General features: G+C 39.7%; 1 protein-coding gene across 1 annotated transcript in view; it reads right to left on the reverse strand.

Annotated features, from left to right (window-relative positions):
- LOC149163015 (putative phospholipid-transporting ATPase 11) overlaps nt 1–23,108 on the reverse strand; it is a 65,613-nt gene that overhangs the window by 19,733 nt on the left and 22,772 nt on the right. The window contains exons 7-8 of the mRNA XM_089435887.1: nt 15,564–15,778; nt 15,289–15,458 (exon numbers count right to left, since the gene is read on the reverse strand). Of these exons, the coding sequence (XP_089292013.1) occupies nt 15,289–15,458; nt 15,564–15,778 (385 nt within the window). The remainder of the gene's footprint in view (nt 1–15,288; nt 15,459–15,563; nt 15,779–23,108) is intronic.

Below are 23,108 nucleotides of genomic sequence, written 5' to 3' on the forward strand. Positions count from 1 at the left end.
CAAGCTGGAAAAAGAAAGTGCAGATCGGGATCAAAAGTAATAGGTTGTATAGATTACAACTAGAATCACCAATGGCACTAATAGGCAGTCATGGAGACAAGGACTTGAATGAACTATGGCACAGAAGAATGGGTCACTTGCACCATGGAGCTCTGATAATTCTCAGGAGCACTATAACAGGACTTCCAGATCTGACTACGGAACGAGATGGTGTATGCAGGGGATGCGCTCTAAGAAAGTATGCCAAGGCAACATTTCCTAGGAGCAAACACAAGGCCAAGAGTGTACTAGGATTGATGCACTCAGATATCTACGGACCTATATCCGTCAAAGCTCTCAGTTGTGCCGAGCATTTCCTTACCTTCATTGACGACCACTCAAGGAAAATTTGGATTTATTTTCTAAAAACCAAGGACGAGGTTTTCTGTCGATTCAAGGAGTTCAAGGCTCTGGTGTAGAATTTGTCTGGGAAGAAAATAAAAGTTTTGCGCTCAGATAATGGTGGAGAGTATGTCGATAAGGACTTCACTGATTTTTGCGCTAAGGAGGGCATCATAAGATAATGGACAGCTCCCTACAATTCGAAGCAAAATGGAGTAGCAAAAAGAAAGAACAGGACTATTGTAGAAGAAGCTAGGGCCATGATGTATGATCAAGAAATGCCAAAATTCCTGTGGGCGGAAGCATGCAACACAATAGTCTATGTTCAGAACAGGACTCCTCACAGGGCATTGGGCAAGATTACTCCAGAGATTTTTCACAGGGAAGACACCTAAAGTCAGTCATTTCAGGATATTTGGGAGTTTAGGATATTGCCACATACCCAAAGAAAAGGGGAAGAAGTTGGATCAAACTGCGGAAAAGGGATATCAAGTGGGATATAGCGAGAATGCTAAGGCATACAGAATCTATCTTCTAGGGAGCAGGAAGGTAGTAGTTCGACGAGATGTAAAGTTCATGGAGAACAGGGCTTTCAGAAGATCTCGTGAGAGGCCTTCCAAGGAGCAATCGAAAGAGGAGCCGTTGATTAAGCCTCTTCAACCAACATAAGTAAAGAATTCCTCCTCAGGGCAGGAAGATTCTCAGGATGAGGAGGAGGAGCTAACAGAAGCACCTTCTGTCAGAGGAAAGACTAGCAAGGAACTTCGTCAGATTCTGCGAGATGCAGAGGACTTCATCGGTGCGCCAAGAAACAATAAGAGGGAGCGAAAATAGCTAGATAGATATCAGGCATTAGTAGCTCAGGATGGAGAGCCTGCCAATTTCAAGGAGGCAGCTCAACGTCAAGTTTGGCTAGATGCGACAGTAGAGGAGTACAACTCCATAATGGTGAACGATGTCTGGGAGGTGGTGTCAAGGCCTCAAGACAGATCAATGGTAGGTTCAAGATGGATCTACAAGATCAAATACATTGTAGACAACAGTGTTGAGAAATACAAGGCCAAGTTTGTGGCTAAGGGGTATGCTCAAAAGGAAAGAATTGATTATGAAGAGACCTTCGCCCCGGTAACTAGGTATACATCTATTAGGACCGTGATATCTCTTGCAGCTCAGATGGGATGGGAGATTCATCAGATGGATGTCAAAATGGCATTTCTAAATGGGGTAATAGAAGAAGAGGTATACATTGAACAACCAGAGGGCTTTGAGACTCATGTGAAGAAGTCTCATGTATGCAAATTGAAGAAAGCCTTGTATGGGCTGAAACAGACGCCGAGAGCATGGTATGGTCAAATAGATGGCTACTTGCAGAAGATGGGATTTGTCAAGAGTGACGCAGATCCGAATCTCTACTACCTGGTTGTATAGAACGAGCCGCTAATCTTAGTATTGTATGTGGATGATCTCTTTTTGATAGGATCATCCAGACTCATTGGGGACTGCAAAAAGAATCTAGCCACAGAATTCGATATGAAAGATTTGGGACAAATGCATTACTTCCTAGGGTTGGAAGTCTGGCAGCAGAGGGGAGAAATCTTCCTTGGGCAAGGGAGGTATGCTACAGTAATCCTGAAAAGATTCGGGATGGAGGACTGTAGACCCATGGCTATGCCAATGGTCACCAACTAGAAGAAGATTGATGCATCAGAAGACAAGGATGTCGATCCCACCCTATACAGGCAGCTCATAGGGTCCCTGACATATCTGGTCAATACCAGGCCAGACATTTGCTACGTTGTCAACACCCTCAGTCTGTTCATGGTGGAACCCAAACATGTTCTCATGTATTTACAGGGAACAGTCGATTATGGGCTCCTGTACACCAAAGGTAAGGATATCAGTTTGAGTGGATTTACTGATGCAGATTAGGTAGGACGTTCAATGGATCGGAAAAGTACCTCTGGTTGTTGTTTCAACATTGGATCAGGAATGACCTGCTGGTGCAGTGGGAAATAGAAGTTCGTGGCTCTAAGCTCATCTGACGCAGAATATATGGCAGCAAGCATAGCTTCATGTGAGGCCATATGGCTTAGAAAACTACTTGTGAACCTATTCAGAAGGAATATGGAGGCGACTAGGATCATGTGCGATAATCAGAGTTTCATCAAACTCTCTGAGAATCCAGTGTTTCATGATAGGTCGAAGCATATTGATATCCGGTGTCACTTTGTCAAAGACTGTGTCCAACAAGGAGCTGTACAGTTGAGCTACACTCCTACAGGAGAACAGGTGGCGGACATCCTCACCAAGGCCCTTGGAAGGACAAAGTTTGACTACTTCACGGAAAAGATGGGGATGGTAAAGAACCGTTTCAGAAGCAGAAATGGGAGTGATAGCAGCACGAATGCAGAGGGAGTTGCAGTGCGAATGCAGTATTGGGAGAAAGGACCAACAGCAACATGCATGCAGAGGGAGTTGCAGTGCAGATGTAGTGTTGAGAGAGGACCAATAGCAGCACGGATGCAGAGGGAGTTGTCGTACAGATCCAGAGCCATGGTCAACAGCACAGGATACAGCAGTGCAGAGGATGTTGGGCAGGGAGGCTTAGCATCAGCACAGGGACCGATGCCAGATGATCAGGGTGATACTCAGTAAGGAGTACTACTAGAGCACAGTCCTCGCTAAGAGGGAGTGTTGATTTGAGGTAGCATCGGATGTGCTCTAGCCACGAAAATTGGTGGAGAGGCTAAGGCACATGAGATCTCCAATACCCAGAAAGGGTTTGGGTAGATTCTAAACAGTTTGGGAGATATTAAAATAATTAATATTTTTAATGGAGTCCCTAAGTCTAAACTTAGAGAAAATAAAATATTAATGTGAATTAATATAAAACTGTGTTAGAATGGTCCAAAAGTCATGGATCAAGCCAGAGTTAATCTTAGACGCTAATTAGGGACTTAATCCCGACCGTTGATTTGTCAACGAGAAAAGTATAAGAGGAGGCTGGAGGATCACTTGGAGAACATACTGAGGGAGACCAGTCAGTTCAATTTCTAGAGCGAGGTTAGCTGAGAAATTGAACCAGTGGTCTGGTGAGCAGTCACGAGGGCAGAAGCCGAAATTGCCGGGAATAGCCGGAACAACCAGGAAAGCTGACGCAGAGGGCAGAAGCTGGAAATGCTAACAGCCGGAACTGCCAGGGACTGCCGGAACAGCCGAGAAAGCTAAAGCAGAGGGAAGAAGTCGAAATTGCCGAGAACAGCCGGAACTGTCGGGAACTGATGGAACAACTGGGAAAGCTGATGCAGAGGGCAGAAGTCGAAACTGTCGGGAACAGCCGGAACTGTCGGGAACTGCCAGAACAGCCGGGAAAGCTAACGCAGAGGGAAAAATCCGGAACTGCCGGGAAAGCTGATGTAGAGGGAAAAAGCCGGCACTGCCAGGAAAGCTGATGCAGAGAGCAAAAGAGGTGACGCAGAAATAGTCGGGGTTAGCCAGTCTTGTGCCAAATCAGTCGGAATTCTGCCAGGCGAAGTGAGGTAAAACTCACTTAGATTTTTTGCCAATATTTTCTCTGTAAAGGATTGCTAGATGAGCATCCTAGATTTGTATTCAGATATTTCTCTTGCATAATAATAAAAACCTCCCTTGCTGCACCAATTTTCCCACATTCAGTTTTTCCGTGCACTGTTGTCAAAAATATCTGTGTCAATGTGTTGACTCTTGTGCATATGTTTGTTTCTGTATTACGATGTGATATTTGCAGCAGTATTTATTTTAATGTTTACTGAAGTAATTTCATAAATAACTTATTGAGGAATAAGTAGGAAAAGTAAATCAGTTGCTGCAGTGATAGAATTTTCAAAGATGTCTCAATAGGAGAAGGGTGAACCACTCATCCTGCCTATATGTCGCTAGGGGTATCCCAAGGGAGGGCTGAACCACTCACCCTACATACAACAAATCACAGAGGAAGGCTGAACCACTCACCATATGGTTGTTCATCACTCCAAGATGTACCCCCAAGCCCCTGGAGCTCCCAGAGCTCAATGTCCATATCATACAGGACCCTTGGGAGAGAGTCTCTCCACGACTCCTAATCGTTCTCAAAAAGTCACAAATTTGACCTTCCCAGGGGCTTTGACAGAATGTTGGCAACCTGCACATCAGTCCCAATGCGATGGAGCCTTCTTGCTCCTCGATGTACCATATCCCAGACCTGATGTCTATATGCTTGGAGCGATCATAGTATACGGGATTCCTCAATAATCGAATCCCCCTCTGGTTGTCACAGAAGATCACAGTGGTATCCAACATGTGTCCAAACCAATGTTGCAGTTATCGTTATCGGGATATTATCGGCAAGGGAAAAAAATCATAGAATACAAAAATATTCATTTTTTTTCCAATTTTTTTAATATCTAAAGCATCTACAACATAAAATAAATACATTGACACATAAATATGATAAAAGAACTAATATATAAGATGTGTAATATCATTTCTAGTGTTACATCACACATAATAGTGAATCATGTCCTGAATAGTAAGTCCTGACTCCTGAGTCCCAACTCAGCCTCAAAATATCAACAAAAAATATAATAATGTATCTCATATCATGAGTCATAATGTCATATACAATGAAATGAACCAAATAACTAAAGTCTAATACTACTGATTTCCTCTGCCCCTCTTGCAAGAAAATGCAATAGCTTTCCCTTTCCCTCTAGATGTAGATGTTGGTGGAGTTGGCAGTGGACTCTGTTGTGCTCTAGACGCTGAAGAACTAGGAGCTACAAGAGGTAGACGACGTCCTCTTACTAGTGACAGGGGTAGCCTGGGTAGGTTGTGTCACCTCCTCCTCCTGTTGCTCCTCCTCATCAAAAAATTGGAGAAAAAAAAATACAAGATTTTTTCCCCAAAAATCTCTATTTTTTTGTAAAAATCGCGATTTTTTCAAGTTATCGCGATTTTTTGCGGAAAGAAACAAAACAAAACAAAATAACGTAGAAATCAGGCGATAATATCGCCAAACTCAAAAAATCGCGATTTTCCGATATTATCGCGATTTTCGCAACAAGGGTCCAAACAGCTCACTGAAGAGCTTCCTCAACCAGGAATATTCACATGAGGTCATACTCGTAGCTATGTATTTGGTCCCAGTGGTGCTCAAAGCAACCAACTTCTACTTCCTGCTCATCCAGGATATCGTAGCAGAACCAGCACCCAGAAGTGCTCTTGCGATCCTCCACATTGCCTGCCTAGTCAGCATTCGAATAATCATGCAGCTTCACATTTCTGGCAGTGTATCTCAATCCATGAGAGATTGTGCCCTGAAGATATCTTAGAAGATTCTTGGCACCAATATAGTGAGGCTCAACCATATATGAGCTCAACATGCTAACTGCAAAACATATATCCGGACGGGAGTTCACCAAGAACATCAATGCTAGAATGAGTTTTTGAAACTCAGAGGCATTTCCCAAATCAGGTCCAACATCGCTACCACAAAACTTCTGAAAGTTATGCTCCATCGAGGTAGTCACAGACTTGCAGTTTACCATTCCAAATCCGGAATCGAACTCCCTTTTACTTTTGCAAATGAGAGGGTCTGCACCTGTCAGAAAGAGGTCGTCCTCATAAAGTGCCAGTATGAGAGGTCTATCATCCACAACCTTCAAGCATTGGTTTGGATCGGCTTCACTCCTAGTGAATCTCAGCTTCATCAGACAGCTATCAATCCTCTCATATCAAGCCCGGGGTGTTAGCTCTAAATCATAGAGAGCTTTCTTCAACCTACATACATGAGATTCCTAATCATGAATCTCAAACCCCTCAGGTTGTTCCAAACCTGTGGACATGCTCCATGAGGGGAATGGTCCCCTTCAAAGATTTTCCTTCGGTACATCTCAGACATGTACCTTCATGCTCTTCTTAAATTCAGGCATCCCTGTCACCATCTAACTCACATTGGGTAGGGCCCCATAATAAAAAGACCTTCGCTGCTATAGAAGAGATGTGTCAACTAACATGGTCCCCAATGGACTTCTTGCAACTTAATACAAATTGCCAACCCTGAACCCAACAATAAAAGCATCTTGAAAAATTCCTTTTCAAACACGTACCTTTCCATCGATGAATCCCGCCTTAAAACCTTTGATTTCCATTGTTGAAATGGACACCAGGTTCTTCTTGAGATCAGGTACATAAAGAACTTCTTGTTAATGAATCGTGCTACCCTTATTCAATTGAAGGGTAGCATCCCTACACCCTTTCCGGGATAGGTGCCATTGACTGCAAGTATAATCTCCATGATTGTTTCTATCTCTACCAAATTAGAGAGAGCTTCCTTCTATCCGATGAAGTGCCTTGAAGCGCTTCAATCAATAACCCAAATTCCCAAAGAGTCTAGAGGAGAAGTAGTGGAGAGGGCCAATATAAGATAATACTTCTTTAGCTTATCAGAAACAACATTTGATTCTTCATACCTGCAGTTCCTTGCTTTCTTTGAAGAGTCGGCCATTTCCTTGATGACTTGCATTATCTGTCATTCCTTTGATCATTGAAGATGTCCCTGGAATGATTGTTATCATCATCAAGTGATGTGTCCCTATCATTTGGACGCTCCTTTGCATAATGGCTGAACTTATTGCAAGCAAGGCATCTGCCTTTCCTTCCATCCTTAGATCTGTACTTCCCATTGAAGTGACCTTTAGGTAGGACGCCAGATGCTTCTGCTGCGCCACTCTAATAATCTTCTCTGCTTCGACTTCACCCTTGGTGAATTTGAAGTGGGATGAGGAACCCATTGAGTCTTTTGACTTTGTCTAACTGTCTTCGGTGATTGCTCTTTCACACTTGCTTGGGTTTTGTCTTCACCTCAATTTTGATACCATGTTAATTTTAGGTATGTTCTATGTTGATAGCAAATTTACTTCAATTTTCCATATTAGCTCAATATCAATTCCAGATTAGCAATCACATTTAGCATGATAGTAAAATGCAGATAGAACATAAACATAAATCGCAGAAGAGAAGCCATGACAGGAGGACACAAGATGTGGCGCCAGCCAGGGACAAACGCCAATGTGGGGAAACCCTTGATCAATTCTTCTTATATGTTCTTCAATAGTTCAATAGAGAGAGAGAGAGATAGTACATATACATCAGAAGTCAACATTTTGACTTATCAAAATAAGAGCAGAGATCTTCTCTAAGAAGATGTCACATGAAGTAGCTGATATGGACTCAGGTGATTCCATCACCTTGCTATACCTATCACTGTGTTGCACCATGTTGCACCATCATACCATGTCTATCATCAATGTGTTGCACCATCACTGAGTTGTACCTCATCATGTTGTACCCAACACGCTGCTCTTCATCATCATGTTGCACTATTCATCATTGTGCTGCACCACTATCACTAAGCTGCTCTCATCACTATGCTGCTCCCATCACTGAGCAGTACCACATCATCATGTTGTACTCATCATCAACGAGCTGTTGCAATGCATCGTATTGCTGTTATACATCCATGCCTATCATCACCATGTTGTACCATTGTGCTGCACCATACTGCACCATGCTGCACCCATCCTTGTTGTCACCTATATGCTGCACCACTATCATTGTGCACTATGTTGCACCATTCATCATGTTGCACTAATCATTGTTGCAACCAAACATGTTGTCTCTAACACCATGCTGCATCCAACAAACACTCATCCATGCTTGCTGTAATATATATCATTATGTTGCACATACAGCATCCAATATGCTGCAACCTATTTACACTTATCAGCCTTAGCTGCTTGCTATGGCTTGCAACCTAGCAAAGCAGCTAGACTATGGTTGTTTAGGCTTCTTTCATATTCATGCAGTGGAGAGCTTCTCTAGGACAGCAACCAAGTCCTCTAACAGTCCTCCTTAACTGCCTCTAACAACCCTCCTAAATCTAACAATCCTCCTAAATAGTCCTCCTCATGGACTGCGTTAAGGGCACCAATATGACACAAGACTGCGGTTAGGAGCACAATAGGACAGCTGCTATAGTCCTTTATTTTGGTGACTGTAACCTTCTCTTTTACTGTGGCTAGGGCAGACATGAGACTGCAGATTAGGACATTCAGATAGGGCTTGCACTCACAGCAGTTTAGGGCACATAAACTCTCCTCAAACTGTGGCCTAGAACAGCGTTAAGGTCTTCACCATTTGACTGCATTTAGGACTTCATCTTGACTTCGTTTAGGGCAGCTTCAACATGACTACGTCCTGGATCCATGACAGCGTAGATGGCAGCTTCAACATGACTGCGTCTTAGGCAGCTTCATGATGACAGTGTCCTAGATCTAGGGCATGTCTTCTCCACATGACTGCATCCTAGATTCATGACAACATAGAGGGCAGCTTCAACATGACTGCGTCTTAGGTCTAGGGCATGCATAGAACTAGGGCATCATCTTCAAGGAGCTGCATAGATCCTTCTTCCCCAAGGCAGCATCTAAGGCAACTCTTCTTAGGGCAGTGTATCTCTTAGGATCTCTCCTCCCACCAAAACCCAAAGACAAGTGGAGAGGAAGATTTCACAAGTAGAGTGTGTGCAAATAACTAGCAAGCCACCTCTTTTTATACTAAAACGTTGAGCACAAGTGGGGGCAATTTCGTTGTTGGCCAAACTTGACGAATTGTCCCATAACACAAATAAATTCATATCTCCATGAATACATGTCAGAATCGGATGATTTTTAGATCAATCCTACACCTCTCGACGAGAGGAATCCAACCAAAATATAAGCTGCCATAAATAAGAAGACCCACATGAAGTTCGGCCCTAGTTGCAAATTTTAACAATATCAAGTTATCATGTGGCTGCAATAGGGGCTGTTGGTTACCAATTGGAGAAAAATCTAGGATAAAAATTCTCCTATAGGGGTCACCCACTAGTGGTGGGTAACAGAGGACTCAACGAGGCCCTCCAACGACCCTTCTACACCATGATTTCATCATTTTGGCTTATTTTGGATGGCATATTCTTTACTTTATGAGCTACTTGGTAGGCTTGTCACCAACGACATGTTATTTTGCACATTAAAATAATATTAGGGGAATTTTAGGCTGATTCGAACTATTAGAGGACCATATATATAGATGAGACTCTCATTTGTGAGAGCATCATCATCACACTTGGATCTATTCTCTTGATGAATTCGCACTCTTTCTTGGATGACTATTGGAGACTTCTATTGATGCATTTCGATATCTTTGGAGGCTAGAATTTTCGTTCTTTCTTGGAGCCACTTCTTGTTCTATGGATGGATATATCTCTTGTCATCTTGTAATTGTTATTTTGTTGAAAATCTCTCTTGAATAATATCTAATGTGTGGAATTGTTGCAATTAATTAATGCTTTTGTGCCCTAGTTTTATTGAAAATCATTGTAAAATGTTATTTTATTGGCAATTGCACATGTTACTCATTGTATGGCAATAGATGAATGTTCCTAGTGGATGGGATTCATCTTTCTTCCATGAAAATCCATAAAAACTTGGGTAATAATTGTTGAAGAGTGCTTGCTAGGGCATCACTCTTTGGCCTCCTTGAAGACGATTTTGGCAAAATTTTAAATCATCATAGACTCCATAGCCCAAGGATTAGGCACTGGTCCAAGCCAAATTGGTGGTCACCTTTCTTTTCCTTCTCTTTTCTCTCCTCCAAACTTTTCGGCCCCTTTTCCTAGACAGCCAACTAGGGCTTCTTGCGAAATCTTATAGAGGGGTGATCTTTCAAAACGTTTCAATAGGTATCTGCATTGGTGTCTCCTCTACAAGATCTCCAAGTTTGGATGAATTCCCACAGTTAAATCTCTGGAAATTTGATGCCCTAGTTGTGTCTTTGGATTGAAACCTAGTTGTTTCTTCCCTTGGATAAGGTGCTCTTCTTAGCGGTTACAAAGCTTGGTATTCGTTGGAATAAATCATTCAAGACCAGTGTTGATAATATCGGCGATATTTCGCGAAATATCGCGAATATTGCATGATTTTTAGGCAAGCGATATTCGGCAGGTAAATATCATGATATTTTCATATTTGAAAATATCACAATATTCTGACAATCTCCGCTAAATATTGCGATATTTTGAAAATATCAGCTATATATCGTCATATTTTGAAAAGATCTGCTAAATATCATTATTTCTTTATATGTTTAAAAATCTAAAGAAAAAAAATGATTTTTTATGTTTGCCAACATTTTTTTATATTTTGCCAATATTGTTGTTGATATTGCAGAAAATATGTTTTTAGGACCCTCGTCGATATTTTGCCGAGAACAATATTATCAACACTGTTCAAGACCCCATTCATTCTCTAACCTTATCTAGTGAGTACATAGGAGGGGTTCCTCCCACGATAATACATAAACCCTAGGTCTTGTGTGGGCTTCCTTCAGGGTCTCTCTCAAGTATAGCATGAGCATATTTCAAAAAGTAAACCATCCTAATTAGCTTCTTGAGAGATCCTATCATCTTGAAATCTTGACTCTTGAATACCTAGCCTCATTGGGTTATCTCAAGCCCTAGGCCTCGATTTCAATCCTAGGTATTTCTTGGAGAACCTTCTTTGCATCAAGTCTTTAATTGACCCTCTCCTTGAATGGGCCTTGGGACTCACTCTATACCTTATCATTGATCCCATCATTACAATTGATTTCCTCCATACCAATACTCCTCTCGTCAGTGAAAGTCCGTAAAGAGCGGGGGACATTGACTGAGGTGACAGTTGGTCTTTATCCCATTGTTGTCACTTGGTGTAGAAGTTGTCTCTAGGTACCCCTCCTAGGACCCCTGCTAGATTGTGTGGCAACATTTTTGGTGTCATTGCCAGGGAGGAAGTAGGTCCTACCTCCTTGGTCTAATATTTGAAGAGGTGATTCCATGATTGAGTCTGTGAGGAGCATTATTCTACAGAGTGAGTGCCCTGAGTATGAGACATCACCAGAGGCCTTCTGTGGTACTATACAAGATATTCTTGTCAGCAGATGGGACAAGAATTGCACATCTTTACATTGTTTGGCTCACTCATTGAACCCAAAATACTACAGCCATGAGTGGCTGAATGGTGGACCTTCCCACAAATTCCCTCCTCACATGGATGGTGAAATCTCACAGGGGAGGAAAGATGCATTTAGGCGGGTTTTTCAGGATAGAGCATTGCTTGATGAGGTGGAGGATGCCTTTATAGAGTTTTCCACTAGCATTGGTCGATTTGCAGGATATGATGTGATTAGAGACAGGGGGGCTAAAAAGCCCTATTCTTGGTGGGCAAATCATGGGGCAACAAGCCCTCCTCTTCAGCAGTTAGCCATGAGGCTCCTCTCTCAGGTGACTTCATCCTCTTGTTGCGAGAGGAATTGAAGCACATATGGGAATTTGTATAGTGTGAAGAAGAGCAGGCTTGAGCAATCCAGGGCAGAGACAATGGTGTATGTACACACCAACCTTCGTCTTATTTGCAGGCAGAGGGAAGAGTGGTTGACGGGAAAGACAAAGATGTGGGATGTCTTTCCTGATGATATGGGTCTGGACAGCAGTGTTGAGTTGGCATTGGCCAACATGGATCTCGATAATCCAGTGCTAGAGCCTGTTAGATTTGATGACGGTGATATTTTAGAGGAGTCATCCTCCACACCAACAGATGCAAACGAGAGCAGTGGTGAGTCTGGTGACCATGATGATGAGGACATTGATGTTGATTCTAATGATGACTATGACGATTGTTGACTCATGAGTCATGGGCTACCTATTGCCTTGAGGCTTGCATACCTGTAGTTGTTTTATATTTTCTATTTCTATTTGCCATTGGCATTGCATTACCTATGTAACACATTTTGATTTGATGACTTAATGAGACAACTACAGTTGTCAATGTCTTTATCTTACTATCTTGTAAGTTTTCTTTCATTTATGAATCATGATTTATGTGACATGTATTTGAATTTTGTATGTACTATGCATGCTATAATGTTACTAACTTACTTTGTAAACAGTAAAACTAACATCTAGATGAAGATCTATGTTTGAAATCAATGAATTTGTATCATTAATGAGATTTTGTGTAAGAAATATCTAATTTTTAATATATATATATATATATATATATATATATATATATATATATATATATATATATAGATATATATATAAAATAATATATAACGAATCCTACGTGTCTTGTTCCAGGGGGTCAACATGTCCGAATCCGACTCTCGAATCCTCGTATCCTACGAATCCCAAATCCCCGTGTCAGGTGACTTAACTCATTTGTGATCATTCATCATCAAACTTGTGAATTTCAGACCTCTTAGAGAATTCACACTTGCTTCTTATGGGTGATTTTAGAGATACTTGGATGCATTTTGATATATGGAAGCTGATTTTGACATTCTTTGGAGTTATTTCTTGGTCTAATGGAAGGATATATTGCATGTTATCTTGTAAGTGGAATCTTTTGTTGAATATCTTTTTCTTGAATGTCTAATGCATGGAACTATTGATTCTAGGTTGAAATTATGTGCCATAATTTGTTGAAGATCAATTTATTGAAGAATATCTAGATGAATATTGTATGCATTACTCATTGTAATATGTAATGAATGTTCCTAGTGGAGTACTTCTCGTTATTCTCCATCAAAATCCATTATTCCATTAAGTGGATAATTGTTGAAATTTTGATAGCTAGGGCATCAAATTTTGATCCCCTTAGAAGGAATTTGGTTTATCTTAAACATCCTAGAATCCATATCCCAATAAGACAAGGCACTAGTCATATCACTTGGTGATCAACCTTAAATTTTCTCCATAAATTTATTTTCTCAAATTCGGTCCTTTTAAGGCTCGGAAGAAAAACTTGGGCTTGGAGCGAAATTTTAGGGAGGAGGATTTTTGGTGGTTTGAGAGCCTAAACATCAAGAGGTAAGTCTTGACTACATGACCTATCATTTTGGTGGGCATCCACTCAAATTTCATTCATAAAATCTCTTGCCCTAGATGTTGCCCTAAGAGGGAAACCGTAGTTTCTTCTCCCTGGAATTCAAGACTTTCTTGAGGGTTTCATGAGCATTGGAGTAGTTGATTATCATTGCAAGAAACCCTTCCTCTTTGGTCTTGACCTTGTGAACACTTGTTTTCACCGAAAATCTCAAAACCCTAGGTGTCAACCCTTGTTTTCTAGAGCTTTTCTTTGAGAGTATTTTTCTTCTTGGAACCCTTGAATCATTATTGAGTGTCTCTTTCAAATCAGCTCTAGCTTGAACACCTTATACCTTAACCTTAGAATACTTTTCATACGTGACCGTGATCCTATTCTACTGGGACTCCTCCCATCAGTGAAAATCCGTAAGGAGTAGGAGGCCTTGGCTATGGTGACAGTGGGCCATTGCCCCATTGTTAGCACTTAGACTAGCTTTTTGTCTTGTAGGGTTTCCCTCTCCAAGGCCTGCTAGATTTGCGGTAACACACTCAAATAAAAATAAATTGTTAGGCATGTTAAGTTTTTTCTACCATATTATGCAGTTGAGGAGATGAATCCTTCACTCAAACCAAAATCATTAATTAGGCATGTTAAGATTTTTCAATTTCTACCATATTATATGTTTGAGGAATCCAAGTCTCAAGACTTTAAGCTAGATGATATTTATGTAGCTCTTGTTGATGATCCCATTTCTAGTAGTAGTGAATCAGTGATGAGTTTGATGAGTGATCATGTGATCAGTCATTTGTAGTAGGCTAGTGGCCCAGTAACTTGTACCATTGTTTTTGGTAGATGCTACTTAGAGCCTCATTGATTATGTATTTTGTTGTTGATATGTATTGCACTTTGTGCCAATTTGATATATTCACCCTTACATGGTATATAGATGTGCAAACTTTGTATATTTTGTCTTTAATGGTTTGAAACCTTAAAAATAAATTGTTTATTTTTAAAAATTAATTATTAAATTTTTTCATTAAAAATAAATTATTTTATGTACTTTTTTCAAATCCAGTTTATTGAATCCGGTTCAATCCAGTTTGATCTGGTTCTGATTCATATCTCAATTAGATAGGGGGCCAGTTCAAAACCTGGTTCCAGTTTTTAAAACTATGACTCAACCTAGTGTACCCTCCTCTCCTTGTATAAAACTATGTACATATTGTTCATTTAACAGTCAAAGGAAACTTTAATGTCAATTAAAACAAAAAATTCTTTGTTTTTCCTTTTCCAGTTTGAAAATGGGTGTATTTTTATAGCTTGTTAAAGTTTTGCATATAACATATTTTACAAGTCAATGTGCGAGGATATTTGCTCTAATATCTTTGATGAAATGGTTTGGTGATAAATACAGTATAGGAGCACCACATTCAATAACCCAAAAGAGCAAAACAGCTCGTAGTGCTTGTAAAGCATGTTATCATATTCTAGTCTTCAATTAACACTTTTTGGGTTTCATGTGAAGTCATAGAAAGCTAAACCTAAACTAGATACCTTCTGATTTACAGCAACTGACGCGATGGTGTTGCAAATTTTGTTTTGTGTTCCTTCAAGTCTATATTGCACATTTATAGTGCAATAAAAAGATGAAATTCTCTGTAAGTCATCGTATATTTCAAGGCCCTGACCTTAACCTCATCTTTTCTCCATTGTATATGGTTTGTGCAGTGATGTTCTATCAGCAATGTTTCCCTCCTTGTGGCTTTATAAATAATTCAGAATCTAAGTACGGGATTTTTCTAAAGAATCAAAAGCGGTTTTGAATGAAATGAAAAGAATTAATAATAGTCAGGAAGGCAAGGTGGTAACAAAATCAATTGCAAAGAGTGATTTCTGTGGTGTCAGTAAGACTATTATAAAAAAGAATTAATGCACATACCACTTGAGTGAGCATATTTGAAACCAGGTGAAGCCGCACTTCCATTTATTCTGGGTTGTGTAAGTTCCAATCCTAGTTCAGAAGAAGTTTTCTTAGTGCAAGTTGAAACATGTCTCTGATCATTTCTTTCGATCTCTTGTATAATTTGATAATCCTCTGGAAAGAAATTTCTGCAAATGATATCAGAGAAGAGAACCACAATTACTCGAATGAAATTGCATTCTTATCATGAAAAGGAGCATTGTTTCTAGAACAAATATTTTAATGTTACTTACCTAAAAACAGACATAACTGCGAAACTAGGGAGCAATGCAATTACTGTTCCCATGATAACAATAATGTAGAAACTACAAGTTGGTGCTAGGACTGAAATAAAAAGTTTGTGCAGCTCAATCATCCTTCCGTGTGGTAGTTCCCCCGACAGTAGCAAAAACATGAACCAGATGAAACATTCTCCCCAAATAGCCGCATGGTGAATCCATGTCCAATACTGGAACAATGAAGACATTTAATCTTAGCTCATGTCATTTAAAAAGTGAAAAGCTTCATCATGTGCAAGAAAGTAGAATAAATCATCAAAAGATAGAATTAACTTGAAGCTTATGACATGTAAAAAAAACCAAATTGGCTTGATAGAATGCTGTGAGGCAAAGGTGATTATGGCGAGGATTTATTGTTGGCATTAATATTTCTTTGTTTACAACTTCAGAATGTTCACTTGGTGTGTACTCCGGAGCAAGGTTCCCACAGGTGATTTCCTTATGAGGCGCGCCATACAGGGCCCGCCGTGGTGCATTCTCTGCAAATCTGACTCGGAGACCATATCTCATTTATTCCTTCACTGTCCGATGATGCAACAGATCTGGCAGAACATAAAACCCTTCATCCCATTCAATGGCGACTGGAGCGGGCCCGATCCGATCAGCTCATGGATAGATTGGACAGCGAGGCATAAGGGCACGAAACTGATCAACCTGCCTGTTATCATTCTATGGTCTTTGTGGAAAGTTCGGAACAGATGGACATTTGAGGATATAGCACCCCACTGGCCCCTCATCGAAGCTGGAATCATCTCTGCTTACAGAGAGTTACCTGAGCCGCCTCCCCCAAAAATTCGCCATCCAAATCCTCCGCCCAATATTGATCAATCCACCCCTTGGGCATACTTTGATGGAGCGGCAAATGCTCAGAGTTGTGGGGGGGGCATCATTTTGCATCATAACCTTACTCATTCCTTTCACATCAAAGCTGGCTTGGGCATTGGAACCAATAATTATGCAGAGCTCATCACACTGCGGCACCTCTTGCATTTTGCACTATGTCATCATTACACTAGAATTAACATCTTTGGGGACTCGCAGACTGTTATAAATTGGTTCAATGATATCACGATTTGTCACATGCACACACTCAGAGCTATCATGGATGAAGTGCAGCGATTAAAAGATGCTTTCTCACATATCTCTGTTACACACATTTACAGGGAGCATAATATGGACGCTGACAAATTATCCAAGGAGGCAGCGGTGATGGATCGTGGCATCTGGGAGATTACGGAAGTTTTGGACCAGCAGCAACAGAAATACTACCACCGGCCATATATAGATCAGGACTACCCAACAGGGGGTCCTCACCTCGCATAAAATAAGGAAACAGCATCCACAGATCACTGATTTTGCACAGCAAACACAGAAAATTCACAAGGATTATGCTATCAGAATAGTTGCAGAAATTGAAACAACACATTTACAGACAATTGATAGAATGTATTGATGTAAATTTTGAACTTTTGTACAGATCCTACAGTGATCACAGATCCTGATATACTGATATATATGTAAATCTCTTCATATTAATGAAAGTTTTTACGGATTTTCCCAGGGAAAAAAAAAACTTCAGAATGTCGGTCAAATTCAAATGTTGACAAAGCTAAAAAGATAGAAGTCCTTGACATAAAAGAATAGTAAAGCCATGAATTCTAAGACCATGAGAAATAGAATACAACTGAAAGGAGAAAAAGGAGTGCTACGTACGAATAAAATCACTAGAGAATATTGTCAGGCAATGTTTCATATGTGATAAATGCAAAGAATCTTTCATAAAAATATACCATCACACTTATCAAAGAGAATCTCACTATAAATAACAAAGAGGTGGACAAACCAAGAACAAGAGAATTGTACAAATACAGGTACTCGAAGTCATTTAATTTATGTCCTCACTGTGAATCGGAGTGTTATTGTATAATTGTAGGTTGTCATTGCATGTGTACTTAAATATCCTTTCTTCTATGGTTATGTGATGTGGTCATGTGCTCTATTTTTTCACATTTGGTATTGATATCGTAAAATTAGGTAGGCTTACTGCAAAGCCTCAATAGGCAGATCCAGACCATAGTGCAACAAGAGATCAACTGCCACTATCACCTCAGCAAGCATTCTCCAACTGTTTAGTGGTGTTTGAACCAAAAGGGAGGCTTCCCTACATAGATCACTTAAGGATATTCAATAAGGACTCAAAGTGATAAGTGAGGTTTAATGACTGGGATAGGGTATTGGCAAGCCAGGAGGGCTAAGATAATCTTCACTAAAGTATAGTCACTCAATCCCTAGAGCACTTAAGCCAATTAGAGGGGTGTTATAAGAGGGTTTGATAGATTTTCAATGATACGGCATGCAATGTCATATTACAGCCAGAAGAAATAGTTTTTTAATAATAAATCAACAAAGAATCAAAACTATCAAAGAGATATGCAAGGTTTAGGGTTTGCAATTGAGTTTTTATGGCTAAAGCATGCATAAAATAGCAATATAAGGATGATGTAAGCACTTGAAATAGGGTTTCAATAATGAAATAAATGCTAGATTTTCTTTTTAGCAATTATTTAATGCAAATCATACTTAGAGAGTAATAACACATCTAACAAAATTATTTTCAGCAGTAATTCAAAGAAACCCTATCCCTAACCCTAGATATCTAAAATTTAAGAGTGAAGAGAGAAATTAGTAAAAGTAGAAGGTTTGATCCCCGCCACATAGACTAGTGCCTTGATGTAAATTGGCAATAGAGTTACCTAGGGAAAATTCAATGAGGACATCCTTGTTGAAGAGGGTGAGAGGGCTAAATCCTCTTCTTACAAACCCTAGCAGCTTCCTTAATAGGGAGATTTTAGATTTAAGAGATGCACAACTTGGAGTTCTCTTAAAGGATTCAAGGAAAACAATTTTGCATGGCATAGAAGATCAAAATTTCTAGATAAATTTAGCAATTTTAACCATGCCACATGTAGAAACCCTAATTTACACAATATAACATGCAAAATATAGAAGAAATGCAATAAACTTACAAAATTTCCACAAGAATCTCTTCAATCAATCCCAAAAAACCAACTTCAAGCAAAAGATCCACCTCAAAGAGTAATTTGTACAATAGAAATCACATTGTGGCCAAGAAGAAAGCAACAAAGAGCTGATGTGCACTTATAAAAAGAGGGAAGTGTGACAAATGAATGATGAGGAAAAATGAACAAGGCTTCCCTCTATTTACAATTTTACATGAGTGTAACCACATCTTATTTCATTGACATTACAAGAAAAACCCCTAAAAAGTTTACTTGACCATTCAACTGGGTCAAAGGTCACAAGTCGACCATGAAATAGCTCTAAAACATAACATAATGCAAAAAATAACCCAAACACGTGGAAGAAATTAGTCTCCACCATGATGTCATCCTCCAAGATAATCAAGAAGGAAACAAGGACCGTGAGACAATGGTCCAAGTGTGCTCCTCACTCCAATAAAGTCCTAAAGTGCATGTTTACAACTCCAAATGGTGCCTCCTCCTCCATGTAGTCATCCAAAGGAGGCCCTACATCACCTATAGCAAGCATGTGGGAGAAATGTGTGAAAAATCGGTTACCTGATTCCTACTGCAACAAACTAATAATATTTCACCTACTTGTTAAATTACTTGAACAAGTTACTTGCCATTTTCTACGGCAAATACTGAAATACATACACTACAACCTATGCAAAATAAAATACTGCGGAAACTAGATACTACACTGGAGAGAAATAAACACACACATCAACACATTTGTTTTTGGACAATGTCCCCAAAAAAACCCAATGTGGGAAAACCGGTGCAGCAGCTGAGGGTTTTAATTATTATGTAGTAGTAAATCTTGTTGAAGAATCTAGGGCAAATAATGGCGTAGTGATTCTTCTTCAAACTTATTGATAACATTTGTGTTGTATTTCTCTTCTATATGCTTATCTTCGTTATGTTAGTGTGTTCTTCAAACAGTTATCAAAATAGAAGATCAACAGTAGAACATATACACAGTATGTTGGCTCCAAGCCAGGACAAAACCTCTCCTCTTGAAAGTAAAACCCTTGAATCTCTTCTTATATGTTGATTTGGTGTAGCATCGGATGTGATCTCGCCACAAAATTTGGTGGAGAGGTTAGAGCACATGAGATCTCCAATACCCAAAAAGGGTTTGGGCAGATTCTAAACAGTTTGGGAGATATTAAAATAATTAATATTTTTAATGGAGTCCCTAAGCCTAAACTTAGGGAAATTAAAATATTAATGTGAACTAATATAAAATTGTGTTAGAGTGGTCCAAAAGACATGGATCAAGCCAAATCTAATCTTAGCCATCGATTAGGGACTTAATCTCGGTCGTTGATTTGTCAAAGAGAAAAGTATAAGAGGAGGCTTGAGGGTCACTTGGAGAACAGACCAAAGTGATCAGTGATTCTATTTTCTAGAGCGGGGTTTGCTATGAGAGATAGAATCAGTGATCAAAAAGCAGCTGAGGGGCATTGAGTACAGGGAGACAAGAGGCAGAGATAGTGTCGGGAGAGTAGAAGAGCAGCCAGAGAGAGTGACGCAGGAGCAGTCAGTGCTCACGCAAGGCCACGTAGAGGCAGCGAAGTGCTATGCAGAGCACCAGAGAGGCCAGCGTAGTTGACGCAGAGCCTCCTGGGGCTGACACAGGCCAAGATATGCTAACGCAGGGCTAGCATCAGGCTAGGAGAGGCTGACGCAGTCCAGAATGGGCAGACGCTGGGATTTCTGGGGCAGATTGGTGTTGAGTAGCTGTCGGAAGGATTATCTGGGGTTTCAGCCAGTAGATTTGTCAGAAACAGAGAGGTATTACTGCTAAGGAAATCATCTGTTGGGTAGGCCAGTTTCGGCACCCAGATTGTACTCTGATATTGCTTAATGAGAAAACCCTCAGACAGTTGCACCGGTTTTCCCACATTGGGTTTTTCCAGGGACATTAGTCCAAAAATAATGGTGTCATGTGGTGTATTTGTTCTTGTTTCTTTTAGTTGTTGATCTGTAATATGTTGAGCATGCACTAGTGCTTATTTTCAGTATTTACATTGTAAATAACTTGTTAAGGAAAATAACAAGTAGGTAGGAATAAATCAGATAAAGTGCATGGAGGGTTTCTAACTAAGTAAACTTAGAAACTTCAACATTATAGATGTTTAGTGTATGAATACCAAGACCCTTGACAAATCTTTGACTCAAGATTACCTTCAATATGCTTGTCACTATCCCTTGTACTATCCGACCTTTGTTTCACAGTCTTTAGCCTTTACTACACTCCTTAAGATTTCGGCCTCCTAATGCATTTGTCTTCTTAACACAGTTCATTGCTTCTCGGCTACCACAATTCTTCACTTGACAATGTGTTGAATTCTTCGATATGTTGGGAGTGATACGATAGTCTTACACCTAGAGAGTATAGATCATCTGTGTTTGAGAGATAGACTTCACCGAGAGATAGTCCTTACTGTGATGATTTCTTCATTGGATAGACTGTGTTCTGCACTTCACCGAGAGACGGAATTGTTATCCGAGCTTCTCCGAGTTAATGCGGTTTTGTGTCTTCCTTCTTCGCTTTTTCTTCTTCAGAGATGATCCGAAGTTCTGAGCTTGTAATGCCACATCATGCGTTATGTATATGAGTCAGCGTTGACATATATTAGGCCGACATGTGAGCCATGAGCTGGGCCGACTTAAGGAGATCACTGTTTTTCATTTTAGGCCAACTTGCAAGGGATAGTGACACTTATTCATTTGAAGCGTAGATCTTTTTGACATGACTTACATAATAGTTATGTTAAGACACAAAATCCTAAAGACATCAAGAAGATGTCCTTGACCTATGGTACACACATCTTGCTCATGAAACCCATGATGCAAGGAATAAAATTGTTATATTTATCTAGGAATATTACATCTCTATGCTATGCAAAAAAAAATTCCTTAAATCATTCAAGAGAACTCAGATTTGTGCATCTCCTGACTTTAAAATTTCCCTATTAAGGAAGCCACTAAGGATTGTAAGAAGAGGTCTTAGCCCTCTCACCCTCTTTAGCAAGAGAATCCCCATTGAGTTTTCCATAGGTAACTCATTGCCCATTTAGATCAAGGCACTAGTTTAGGTGGTGGTGATCAATCTCTCTACATTAATTGTTTTTTCGCTTTTATCTCTAAAATTCTAGATATCTAGAGAGTTTCTTTGGAATATTGCTAAAAGACTAAGTCACATGACATGAGGACACAAGACATCGAGGACAAGAAAATACAAGTCTTCGACACATGACATGGTGACCCCCCAAAACATGACATAAAGGACACGTTATATATTATATATTAAAAAATATGACAAATTAGTGAATTACAAAAAAGACGAAATATATAAAACATTTACATGATGATGATACAAATTCAATCATACAACTAATCCATGTAACCAAAATAGCACAAGTGTAATCCATCTTTGAACCAAAAATACATCAACAAAGAGACCCTAAATGGCTTGTAGAGTCCAAAATAAATCATGCTACAATAGATAACTAGTATTACATAACATCAAAATCATTGCCTATATCGGGATCCTCATCATCAACATCACCCTTTAAGCATTAAAATAAGATAGAAAAAGCTTAACATGTCAAATCGAGATTGTATTTGAGTGATGGGTACATTTTGACTAGGGTCATGATAGAGGAGTTCAACAATCAATGCCACCAACATCTAGGTACATAGAGGGTTTGATCCTACTAATTAAACGTTAGTTCCATACCCTCATACATGACATACTCCAACAAAAACATTGCAATTCTTCCAATCCTAAATTCTTGAAAATTGTTAAGTCTGTTGGATTTTGAGTGGGATCTAATATTCTACTTTTCCCATATGAAATCCAATGAGGTCGGAACCACTCTTAAACATCCCGAATCAACTAATGGTAATGTGAAAAAGTTAAGTAAAAGTGACATTCTCCTTTATCCTTCATTTACCATTACCATGAAAGATTAAGGATGAAAATGAAAGATAAAGGAGAATATCACTTTTACTTTAAGAATTTAACATAAACATTAAATGCATGGCATTGGTAGGGCCTGGAAAAATCCAGTTCCTAACACTTGCAATCCCTTCTAACATTGCTTAATCACCCTTAGTTGTACTCCAAAACCTTTGAGAGCTCCAAATTTGTGACTGAATTACATGAGAACGAGGCAATAAATTGATTTTATGATGCTTTTTCATTGGACATGTGTCCCAATTTCGGGACACCAGAAGAGCCCGTGTCCAACACCAATCAAACTCGTGTCTTGCAAACAGGGCACGAGGCAAACTCACGTCAAACATGTGTCACACGTGTTGTGTCTAACGTGAAATACATGACACAAGGGGGGGAGGACGTGCCATGTTAGCTAAAAATTAATTTTACTTGATATGTTATTGTCCTCTAAGTAGGAATTTCATTAAATAATTGTCAAAAAGAAAA

The sequence above is a fragment of the Pinus tabuliformis genome, chromosome 5_2, assembly GCF_031772625.1.
Source record: "Pinus tabuliformis cultivar Carrire ecotype Pingquan chromosome 5_2, CPIR1, whole genome shotgun sequence".
NCBI classification, from domain to species: domain Eukaryota; kingdom Viridiplantae; phylum Streptophyta; class Pinopsida; order Pinales; family Pinaceae; genus Pinus; species Pinus tabuliformis.